Source organism: Gymnoscopelus braueri, assembly GCF_963280865.1.
Source record: "Gymnoscopelus braueri genome assembly, chromosome: 9".
Classification (NCBI taxonomy): Eukaryota; Metazoa; Chordata; class Actinopteri; order Myctophiformes; family Myctophidae; genus Gymnoscopelus; species Gymnoscopelus braueri.
This window is the reverse complement of record NC_137610.1, coordinates 41,817,587-41,830,322: the sequence shown is the minus strand read 5'-3', so window position 1 is coordinate 41,830,322 and position 12,736 is coordinate 41,817,587. Positions and strand designations below refer to the sequence as shown.

General features: G+C 40.0%; 1 protein-coding gene across 2 annotated transcripts; it reads right to left on the bottom strand.

Moving 5' to 3' along the window:
- Positions 1–1,091: 1,091 nt before the first annotated feature.
- LOC308091941 (uncharacterized protein) lies at positions 1,092–11,302 on the bottom strand. 2 transcript variants are annotated; one of them, XM_080437711.1, is made up of 12 exons: positions 11,204–11,302; positions 9,810–9,991; positions 8,838–8,895; positions 6,946–7,465; positions 6,353–6,468; positions 5,233–5,310; positions 4,514–4,606; positions 3,869–3,959; positions 2,906–3,009; positions 2,669–2,790; positions 2,433–2,532; positions 1,092–1,747 (listed from the first exon to the last, which is right to left on the bottom strand). In XM_080437711.1, the coding sequence occupies exons 2-12, from the start codon at positions 9,947–9,949 to the stop codon at positions 1,679–1,681; spliced, it is 1,491 nt and encodes a 496-aa protein (XP_080293837.1). In that variant the 5' UTR covers positions 9,950–9,991; positions 11,204–11,302; the 3' UTR covers positions 1,092–1,678. The 2 variants fall into 2 exon arrangements, with proteins under 2 accessions (XP_080293837.1, XP_080293838.1); XM_080437712.1 differs by having other exon boundaries at positions 4,514–4,600.
- Positions 11,303–12,736: the final 1,434 nt, after the last annotated feature.

The window sequence follows — 12,736 nt, the reverse complement described above, 5'->3', positions numbered from 1 at the left end:
ATCTAAACAAAGTCTGGTGGAGAGCAGGGTAGTATCTGTGAAGGCAGCAGTGGTGGAAAAGGTACATTTATTTTTACTAAGTAAAAGTATCAATACTGCATTGTAGAAAAACTCTGTTTAGTTAAAGTTCGGTAATCAAAATGTACTTGAGTAAAAGTACAAAAGCAATGTCATCAAAATATACTTAAAGTAGCAAAAGTGAAAGTACTCATTATGCAGAATGTCCTGTTTCACAAGGTATAATATAACGTGTATAAAAAATATTTTTAAAATAGCAGATCTACAAGCTCACAACTGTGCAATGCCACATGTTGTGAGCTTGTATATCTGCTATTTTCAAACAGCCAAAGTTTAAATGGGACTGAAGTGGTTAATGCAAATAATTGCTGTGGAGTAAAGGTGCAATTATTTGCCTCTGGGATGTAGTGGAGTAGAAGTAAAAGTATTGAAATTTGTAAATACTCCAGTAAAGTAAAAACAAAAAAATCCAGAAAAGATCAGTGGAGGAAGTACAGGCAGAGAGATGGAGAAGAGAGAGGAATGGAACAGTGGTTCTCAAACCTCATTCCATTTGTACACACTCGCAGAGTTACAGACCTGTAAGGGTTCATTTAGAACCCATGGACCCCACTTTGAGAACCACTGGTCTGGACTAAGGTTTGTATAAGGTTTGCATCTGGACTGCTGGCAAGAAGAAAATTAAGCTCATAATCTGGTAATTTGCTAGATTAGCCATGGACAGACACACACAAATATTGAAATCTTGAAACAAACACAGGGGTGAAAACATAGGGTTCTACTAAACATTACCTCTTTTGTTTTACCATGCGGTTTTCTTGACAAACTAGTATAGTATTAGCCTGGTAAACCCTCCCTCCGGAAATCTCATTTCTATTTGATTCCTGAATGAAATGGAATTGAGATTTCCGGAGGGAGGGTTTACCAGGCTAGTATAGTATGGCTTATAGGATTCTTTCTGACAATCAAAACAATTATAGTATGGCTTAGTTTGGGTCATATGTCAAAACTTAGTATCAACACACAGTGGTGTGATGTAAATACATTTACTCAAGTACTGTACATAAGTACAATTTTGAGGTATTTTCTTTTATTTCTACATCTCAGAGGCAAATATCATACTTTCACTCCAAGTAAAAAAGCTGAGTACTTTTACCACCACTGTCAACACAGAACAGAGAATGTAGCTTATATTCTCTCTCCAGACTACAGATTGTGATACGATATGGGAAATTAACACACACATGCACACACAAATAAAACTTTTTTTTTAATTATGTAAAACGATATAAATCAATTAAAATAAAACGTATTTTCACTCGACAGTGAGGAGATTCACCGGTGTGTGGTGCAGGCAGCATTGTCTTTTAAAATGCCTGTGTGAATGTGTGTAAATGTGACAGTCAGCAGAATGGAACATAGTTTTAAAAATGGAATAAATGTCAATCCATGTCAGCCATTTTATAAAGCAGAGTCAAGGCTGACAGGAAAACAAGCCCAACATGTTAAGAGAACCAATACAACAAATGAAAAGTAGACAAGTCCAACATGACAGTCTCCTGTCATGTTGAGACTGCAGGCAGAGAGACTGAGGTAGAGGCTCTACGACCAGTGGAATGAAGACAGACTGATCTCACTGTCAGTCCGTCTGAGGTAGGACTTATGCTTCACCGCCCAGAGACTCGCCTTCAGTCATGTTGCAGCGGCACACAGGACAGGTAGCGTTCACCTGTTGTTGAAATAAAAAACAGAAAAGAAAGAAATACCACAAACCAATCAGTCCAAAATCAAGTGAAATGATCTCAAATAGCAACTTTAGCATTTCCCCCCCTTTTTTTTTAGCAAAATGTTGGCTAAAACATAAGTAATCAGTGGTCTAGGACAAGGGTTCCCAAACTTTTCAGGCTACGACCGCCCAAAATAATCATATTTGAACTGGGGACCCCCCATCCTAACAAGCACTTGGAATTTTAGGCCTTACATATAGTTTTACTCGGTTACACAGATAAATTGTGTGTAAATAGCCAAACTACAAACTCACGACGCCTTGCAGTTTGAGGCGTTGTGAGCTTGTAGTTCGGCTATTGTTTTGTCAATGTCTGCCTCTTTCTTGGGTAATATTTGACAATTTGGTATTAAAAAAGGTCTTTAGTAATTCAATTGTAACTTTAGAATTATGCAGATACACTGCATGTTGGTATATTTACTGTTGAGTGAGAAAACAATGTTGCACATTTAGCTAATCATCTGGAGACTCAAAAATCTGTATATAAATGACCAGTAAAGAGTGGTCACAGTGTAGAGTGTTCCTGCAGGTTTATAGCAGCTAACTTCACTGTGCTAGATTTGGTCCATGTCGTCTGAACCAGTGACACCAGTTCTCCTCGATGTAGACTGAACAATCATCACTCTACCTTAAGCCATTTGTCAATACATCCCACGTGGTAGTCATGGAAACAGGACAGGATCCTGAGCTCTTCTCCACAGGTGTAATCACAGAAACAGATCTGACAACTGTAAATCAATCAGTCAATTAGTGATTTTCATTCAAAATCTGTTTTACTTATAAACTATTTACATCCAGGCAGACAGTGATACAAATTGATACAAACAGCAAGACAGGCAGACAGCAGACAGAGAGTAGACTGACCGTGTGTTTGCAGCGCTCCGAGCAGAGTCATATTTCTTGGTGGGGAACCTGTTGATCTCGCTCTTACTTAATGTCTTCTTTGCTACAACCGTCCCCTGTCTCTCCTCAAATTCCAATAGAGCCTGTAACACACAAACACACAATATTACAACATAACTATAAACTGTAGACCGTAGAGAAAATGTCTCTTAGAGAGAATCAGTTCTATTGATAAGTCTAGGACAGAACACTCCTGACCTCGTAGTCGCTTCCAGGTAAATCGTCAAAGTACTGTGGAGGGCGGCCTCGCTGACGGGAACCTCTGCGGGAACCCCTTCCTCTACGCTGACCAGTCATTGCATCTGTACCACACACACACACACGAGAACGTTAGGACATTATCCAATCCTTTGTGGAAAAAAATCTATTCCCTTTGTGAATACAGTTTGAACCAATGTATACTCGTTCTGTAGACTTTTTTCTCCATTCTTTCCCCCCCCCCATTTTCTCCCAGTTGAGTCATTATGCAAATTCTTAATGATCCCCACACACATGTAGTCCCTGTCATTGCTAAACCCTACAGTTGCGTAATGTGGGAAGGTGGAGACGAGCATGTGTCTGTGATAAATGGTTAAGGAAAGCAGTAGCTGAGTGGAGGGAATCAAGAAAGGCATTTAGCAGACGCTCATAGCGATTTACAGTAAGCAAGGTAAACACAAGGTAATACATCAAATGCAAGATAGTGTAGTGCCTCAGTAATCAAAATCATAATATCAAAAAATAAATAATATGTACATTGAAATCATACAAAATATAGGATACCAGGTCCCCCTTCTGAAAAGGTGCCCTGACCAACCTGTAGGAGTTTGACATGTGTTTTTGGAATATTGCAATCAATATGATTAATACAATAATTTAGTTCCCACTCCTCTGGTATTTATTTTGTCACTGTAAAATATTTACAGATAAAACTTTTATTTTTGGACACTTGAAGATCTCAAGCGTGTGCACATCTGTGCTCCCTAAAGGAAGCTAATGTCAGCACCAAGTAGCTCGTAAAGCAAGTAAGTCTACTCTGAATAACATTCAAATGTCAACCAGTTACCAAGTTGACAAATCATTTGTGTACAGTTAATATAGTAGATATTCGCAGACATGGCCATTTATCCAAGTCAGTGTGTGTTTCTCTGTTGTACAGTTGGAATGACATCAGGGTCTTACCATTGTCTCCGTGCAGAAAAGGAGCAAGAGCAGCCATCTGGACAGCAGCTAACCAAGGTGGAGTCCAATCTGTGCTTGACAGCATACCAAACTAACCAGACAGAAAAACAAAAAACACATTTAACACAACACAGTCAATAGAATACCAATCCTAAAGACTGCTCAATAGAAGGTACATTTCACAAAATGCACAATTAACAGTTTGACATTATCTCATTTATCTGGAGAGCTATTAGTTGGCCAAGAAATTTATATTTAATGATAAATCCAGGTCAGTGAAAGGACAAAAACTATGAAATGGCATAAATTCTCTCTGAGCGACACTGCCAGAACCTATGTTATAAAGCGTTTGTTCATATATAGAAATGTACATTGGATTTAACATTACATTGAATAAAGTGTCCTTTTCAACGGCAATCCAATAACTCTCAAGACAAATGAGATCAAAAATAATACATTTTATTTATAGGAGGCGTGTCTGAAGCCTGTTCTAGACGGAAGTCTCCAGACGCAAAAACAAATGATTTACAACGCACATTTTTGCAAACCTCAAAGTGCTAAATGTAATACTGATCATGTAAGACTGTTAGCAGTTTTATCATCATGTGCGTTTTGTGGAATGAACCGTTAATGTTAAAGTCTTACCATGGGACTATGGTGGCTGCCATGGTAGTTGTGATGGTGATGTGGATGGCTCCTGGACGACTGAGCTTCCCGTTGATCCCTTTCAAACTGTTCCTATGGCAAAATATTTTACATAAATTATAGCATTATCAATATAAAGTCATATTATGTGTACAACCAGCACCTCTGACTGGTAGAACTTGCTGTTTAGCTACAGTACATGTTCATGATAGATACTGTAGGTCTAAGCCTAAATTTTGTCCATCAGCGAGGAACAGGAATGAAATCCATTTATTCTCATGGTGATCTGATCACCAATGACCTGATCTCAAAATCATTTTTAGCACGTAAACAAATTCAGACAAAAATAAAATGACACTTGCTTATTACTGGTAATGTTAAATCCAGCTCAGTGAAATTAAAAACTAGAAATTCCTAAGTTCTCAATGAGAATTTGTGCTTCACAAAGCTTGTAGATCTGATTTGTGAAAATGTTTTAAAGCAAGTTTTTAAAACTCAAATCTTTGCTTCTGGGGGTCCCTAGAACAAAATATTTTTAGATGGGGTCCACGGCCAAATGCATATAATTTTGCGTGTCCTTGATATGAAAAGGTTTGAGAACCACTGACATAGAAACATATGTTTTTCAGAAAACAGAAAACGATTTTGAAGACATTCTTTGAATCTGTCTGGAGATCTTAATGGGTTAAGAGATGTGAAAAGGACAGAAAAAGCCTCACCATGTAGTTGTGGTGGTGATGATGCTGGTGGCTCCTGGATGAAGACGGCGGTTCCTCTTGCTCGCTGTTAAACTGTTCCTAATGGCAACAGATTTGACACAATAAAAATTATATTTAAAGAAATAGTGAATTAGCCATACGATGTGTAGGCTACAACTAGCACCTCTGACTGGCTAAAAACCTGTTAAAAGTTTTTAATTCTGTCCTGCCAGCCTTGTCGTTATGTGACAACCCGAACCTGGTCAGTAATTTTAACACTACAACACAAATTATGGATGATATTGCACTATAAAAACCAAGGTAGTTACTGGTAAAGTAAAATCATCTTGGAGGAACAGAAAGCGTGAACCGTGAATGCACAAAAAAAGACCTGCCGCAAATATGAGTGGAAATGGCGTAAGAGCAAACTCGAGGTTGACTATAAATGCATATAGAAAGTTGCTCAAAAAATAGACAGCAATATTTTTCTCAACTCATCACTGATAACCTGCATAATTCCAAGTTTCTCTTTAACACCATTGACACAGTAATTAATCCACCAAGATCAATACCAGTTGAACTCCACTCCTAGGAGAAATCCAATGAATTTGCCTCTTATTCTAACAGTAAAATTGTTAATATCAAGAACAACATCAGGTCTCCCTCTCCTGGTGGGTGTGATCCCATTGCATCCACCCAATGCCTTATTGGCATCACTTTTTCCAACTTCACGTCCATCAATAAGAGTGAGCTACAATATGTGGTCCAAGAGTTAAGATCTGCAACATGTGCTCTTGACCCAAAGCCCACAAAGTTTAAAACAAATGTTTTAGCTTGCCTGGTTGATGTTGTTCTGATCATTGCTAATAATAAAAAACTGGTAATGCTGAAAAAAGATCTGCTTTGTATTTATTGCGTTTGTTGAACGCAATAAATACAAAGCAGAGCTTTTTTTCAGCATTAACAGTGTACAGACGCTATTCCTTTTTTATTATACTTTTTTTTGTCTTGCACCTGGACCACGGATGTGCTTGCACTACCTTTTTCACATTGATCATTGCTAATGCCTCACTAGTTTCTGGAATTTACCCCACTGAGTGTGATTTTGAGTAGAGGAGAAGAGTTGCCAGTGGCTTTGTACCTGCATTCGTCGGGCCATAACCTCGTCTTCCTCCATCTGAGCAATGCGAACCATGGCGTCATCTTCATTATCACTGCTGATGAGGATTTCTTCTGGAGGGGGCGGGGCCGATTGCTCTACAGAAACGGACAGAGGTACAAAGGATCAGTTTATGGAGCTAATACTGCACTGTTCTCCTTGCTGGTGAAAACATGTAACACCTGACCACATATCGCCAGATCATTTCACAAGGTGTTGAAATCTATGAACTTCAGTCACACAGAAAATGCAATTGTTTGCCATATACAAGCATAAACACAGACCGTTTTTATGGTCTATTGCTTCATTTTGGAAGGTTGCAATTGTCATAATGTTTGGGTTTTTTTGGTCATAATTTTAGTTAATGTAAACTGTACTTTGACAAAAACTAACGGCAATAGAATGTTGTGCTGGTGTACTTCTCTCTACTTGGACCCTCCTTTTTTCCCCTCTAGACCATATCACATTTGAACTTATATATCTGCCGTTTTCCCCAAAATGTTCACCTATTATGACATGCCCAGAATAGGGTCGCTTAGGGTTCATGTGACTAAGACGACATTGCTGTTGTGTACCTGCGGTTTCAGTGCCGAGCCAGGCTCTCTCCTCGGTTGTGAGGAATGACAGGGAGCCTACATTAGTCTCGCTGCTCCTCCTGTCCCGATTTGACGGGCCAGCGGCAGCGCCTGCCGGACCGCAGGGGTCAATCTCGACCACTTCGTTCTCCACAGACACCTCCTCCTCCCACTCCGAGGTGGAGGCTGCTTCGTGAGTGGAGAACAGGGAAGATGAGACGGAACACGAGACGGAGAAAGATGATGAGGAGGATGAAGATGTAGATGGCTGGCAAGGTTCCAGCCAGACATCCAGAAAACTGCTGTCTCTGTCTAGAGAAGAAGCAGGAACGAAGCCTGTAGTCTGTGAGGGGGCGCTGCTCTCCTCCTTCTGCCTCCGAGAAGGACTGACCTTCCTTCGCTTGGACTTGCGGGGAGACAGGCGTGGGGATGAAGGTTGAACCGCAGCCCGTAGACCCAGCTTTCGCTTGGACTGGCGGGGGCCGAGAGACGGGACTGGGGCTGGGAGTCGAACAGCAGCCTAAAGACACAAAAAAATTGACTCAATAACTACAGTATATATATGTTACAGGGAGATTGGAGAACCAGGGAGATTGAAGAAAGCGTGCTTGTTTTTACCACCCAACCAGCAATTCTGTAGAAACAGCACTAGAGGGAGCCACGAGCCAGGCTTCCAAACTAAGTGCACACACATATATGGCCGCGACCACACACACGCGCTCAGGCTTTCAATTTAGAAACAACACTAGAGGGAGCCACGAGCCAGGCTTCCCAAAGCACACACACACACACACACACACACATACAAATAACTATTCTGTCCTTATCGGTTCACAACTCGGACGGCGCTAATTCGACTAGCAGAGCATCGGCCGGTCAGCGCGGGCCCTCGCGCCTCCTCGGCCTCAAGCTCTGCTGAGTCGGCGTGCCTCCGTCATGGACAATAACTATTATCACGTGTGCGTGTGAACGCGTGTTCAGCGTTCCCCTAGCGTAGCTTCCTGGTTGCTACGTGGGGGGGGAACAACAAAAGACAGGTCCGCGTCGCATCAAAGCCCCGCCCTGAAGCCCCGTGCCTAAAAACGAGCGCTCTGTCTTCAATCTCCCTGGTTCTCCAATCTCCCTGTGACATATATAATATATCGATATTTTGTGATGATATTGTGGGGAGGACAATTGGTTCTTTCACAAAAATACTTAAAGGGATACTTCACTTTCAAATAAAATAAACATTAAAAAAAAATATTTTAAAAAAATGAAAGAAGTTATGGCAAAATAAAGGCCCCCTCACACATTAGTAGGACACTCTAATGCGTGAGGGGGCCTTTATTTTGCCATAACTTCTTTCATTTAATTTTTTTTTTTTTTTTTATGTTTATTTTATTTGAAAGTGAAGTATCCCTTTAAGTAGTAGTTAAAATAGTCGATGATCTACAAGCTCACAACACGTCACACGACATGTTGTGAGCTTGTAGATCTGCTATTCTCGCCAAATGTCCACCTATTACGTGCCCAAAAGAGGGATGCCAGGGGCTCCACGCGTACCCTATCCTGCCAATAAATGCTCAACAGCATAGATTTGATACAGACTACTCTACGGATTCTTAGCCATGCTTCCCATCCTGTTGTATTTAAAGGCACTTAATGTAATATGTGTTTAACACATTTATTTATTTTTGTTGATAACTGCACTGTTCAATTCCAATGTGGGTAATAAAATAACATTCCCTCTATCCTCAATGCTCCAGGAGACAGACAAACATGATGAATGAAAATAATCATAAAAGAACTTTGCTTTTTCACCTCTAAAAGGAAGACTGGACAATAAATCATAAATGGACAAATAAAAAATATGTTTTGTTTTGAAAACTGAATACAGAGCCACTCCTTACCGCTTGAACATCCTCCTCAGTGCGACTATGATGCCTCCTCCTTCTCCTCACCTGAGGACTGCACTCACGCACGCGCGCGCACACACACGCGCACACACACACACACACACACACACACACACAGTTAAAAACATTAACTTAAGAAACTTCTATAAATCGATCATTTGTGACTTCTATAAATCGATCATTTGTGATGATATTGCGAGGAGGACAATTGGTGCTTTCACAAAATACTCATACAATGAATTTTTTTATGAATAATCATCAGTAATTAGCTGACTTAGCTACATAATGTAACTAAAGTAAAACATGGGTAACTGCTAGAACAGCCGCTAACAAACCTATGTTTACTGCTTTGGAAATCATGTCACAGCTACAATATGAAGTACTACCCTAAAGATTTTGGATTGGTTCTGCGATTGTTTCCAGTTTCCACCGAGTTTTGCCGACGAAAGTTGGAAAATTCATGGTCTTCAGTCTCTAGTTGAACGAAGCCGTAAGAGACTCATTTGTGAGACCCGAAAGACTCAAAGATTTAACTTTAGAATCTTTAACCCACTAAAACAGGGAATCCGCGTCGTTTGAGAGAGTGAGAGTGAGATAAATATCAGCATTTAGATTTAGAACAGCAGATCTACAAGCTCAGCACGTCACTTCGTGCCACGCTGTGAGCAAATATATATATATCAGCATTTAGATATAGAACAGCAAATCTATAAGCTCAGCGCGTCACTTCGTGCCACGCTGTGAGCTTGTACATCTGCTATTTTTGAACACTTTAGAAAAATCACAAATCTTCTCTTGTGGGTCCCTCCCTGGCACAAAACATTTTCAGATGGGGGGTCCGCAGCCAAATACATATCAATTTAGGGGTCCTTGTTGGCACGAAAAAGTTTAAGAACTTGTATTGAATTTGTAGATTCGACCTCGGGTCTTAATGGGTTAAAAAAGGAAGACAGTGGGTAAGTTTACCTGGGCGTCTCTGGGACGGCTGCTGAGACGATGGTACTGACACTGTGTTCAAACAGGTAAACACTGTCACTGAGACTGAATGCTTTGTTCAGACATCCAGGACTGTCCACCTCTGAGAAGCTATCTGAAGCGTCATCCATGTTGTTAATCACAGGCTCAGGCCATATCCACACTAACAGAATCTGAGACAAGATCATAATACAACACATTCAATTGTTGTTACGATTACATTCATAATATTGAAATCTCAACTGGACATTAAACTGGAGTCACCATCTGAAACAAAAAGCATTAAATCACTGGTTCTCATTCTCAAAGTGGCCAGGGGTCCTTGTTGAGGGTGTTCCAGTTCCAGGGGGGTACCCAGCTAAATGAACAGTTTAAACACTTCAAGCTCTTGTTTGTTTCAAATGTTTAGAAACTTACTGTATAAGGCCTACATTTTTCAGGTATTCGAAAATAGCAGCTGACGTTAGATTGGCTCATTTCGAAAAATGCAGACAACGCTTCTCTTAGGAGAGAGAGAGACCATGCCATGGCACATCTTTTCAAATACATGCAACATTACATACATATCGGGTCCTTCACAGTGGTGTAAAGTAACTAAGTACATTTGCTCAAGTACTGTACTAATTCTGAGCTATTTTTACTTTACTGGAGTATTTCCAATATTCTACTCCACTACATGTAAAGGCAAATGTAGTTTTTACTCCACTACAACTATTTGAAGACTTAAGTTACTAGTTATTATTATTACTACAAAACATACATTAACCACTTCAGCCCTATATACATTTCGGCCATTTAAAAATAGCCGATCTACAGTGAGCTTGTAGATCGAGACTGACCATTCTACTTACCGTTGGCTCTCATTTGAATAGAGTAGAAAACTAAAAAGACCACTCAATGCAGTTTAAATGGTGCACGGCTCACGAAGATTCACAGTAAAGGAGAGTAAAGTACGTGAAAAGTACCAGAAGGACTTCGGAGTGCTTACTTACTATCTCATTTGATTTGAACAGAGTCAAACGGTAAAAGACAGTAAATAAAAAGGACGATGCACACACACAGCCTACAGCTTGTCTGTGAAAGCGAAAGCAACGTTACTTCTCTAATATTATTATAGCAGCAATACAAACTAAGTAAAGAGACTTAACCGTAAAAAGATAGAGCAATTATAGTCAAAACTGAGAACATTTATCTAGCTCTGGTCCAAAGCGCTATGGACCAGAGCCAACTCTAGTTACAAAGCCATTTGCATGTAAACACTGAGGTAGTTTTACCTGTAGGCTGTTAGATTGAACAGACAACGAAGCGACAGAAACTAATATCAAAATAATAACACCCGTGAGAAGTAATAGTTACAATAAAGGTGGTCTTTCGGTTTTTTTTACCTTCGTAACGACTCCGCAAAACAGCTGAAATGGTTACACATTTTAAATCGTCACAATACAATTCATTGACCCGCCTGGGCAGGAGCACACACACACACAGGCCAGTGTTGCCAGGTTGCGCGAGAGAAACAAGCAACCGGGCCTATGAAAAAACAAACCCAAAAGTAGTGAGCCCTTCAACATTGACTATTTGAAAATAGCCAATCTACAACACGTTGTGAGCTTGTAAATCTACTATCTAAATAATAATCTTGTCAGAAATTAAAAAAAAAATTGGAATATTTTTGAAGCATTAAATAACACAAATCTTGCATGGTATGCAATGTTTTCAGAGGGGGGTCTGCAGACAAATACATATTAATTTGGGGGTCCTTGGCTTGAAAATATTTAAGAAACACTGGTTTAAACAACATTTAGGAAGCAAAATCAAATAAGCAACAGCACTTTAGATTTAGAAACAAGACCCAAAAACGGAACACGCAAATACCAATATTTACAAGCAACTTTACAGAAGAACAAGCCCCAAGTCGCTTATAATGAGCGGACATGGCAACACTGACACAGGCACACAGCGACCATCTGACTTCCGCCTACGTCAAACATACATTTCCGGCCAGAAAATTCATTTTTTTATTTGAAAAAAAGCGTGGTGGAAAAAGTACTCACATTTTGTACTCAAGTAAAAGTAGCAATACTGTTGTATTCGTGGGCTATGCTAGCTGGTAGTTGGGTTAGCACTCAGACATTGGTATACCGGTAAAAGTATTAGGACCAGGCAGGCAGGGCACTGAGGGCAGGATCAAATGGATGGGTTTAAAAGTCTCTCATTTATTGCCGCTGGCATACTGGTTTAACCTGACGCTTCCAGATCCAAGAAGCTTACGTCACACATTTGTTTCTGTCTTGAGAAACGTAGTTACTCAATACCGCTCCCATCTGGCAGAGTCAGGTTAATACAGGTTGGACATGATGATGGACTGATGGAAACATGATGATTAACAGGATTAAATCAGGAACAAACTATAACCACAAATGACAAATTGGTACTTACTCAAAATAACCCAGGGATGATAAACGCAGGAAAATAACTAGGATAATAATAATAAAAATAACTGGGAACAGAACACAAATGGCATAATGTATCTTTCCAGGGAAGTGGCTGCTTTTTAAACGGCCCACTGTGATAATAGCACCATCTGCACCTAATTGCCATTGCCATCCCAATCAGGTGTGCAGTGTGACTACTCAGTCTCCTTCCACCTGGGACTGAGCATGAGGGGATTTTCTACAAATACCATAATGTCGAAATAGTCTGTTACAAGTAAAAGTCCGGAGTTCAAAATGTACTTGAGTAAAAGTACAAAAGTGTTCACATTAAAATATACTATCAGTACTGAAAGTAAACTTATCAGTACTGAAAGTAAGTAGTCAGTTTGCAGTATGTCCCATTTCACAAGTTTCCAAATGTTTAAAAATGCTTTGAAAATAGCAGATGTACAAGCTCACAACGCCTCGCAAAGCAGCACGTTGTGA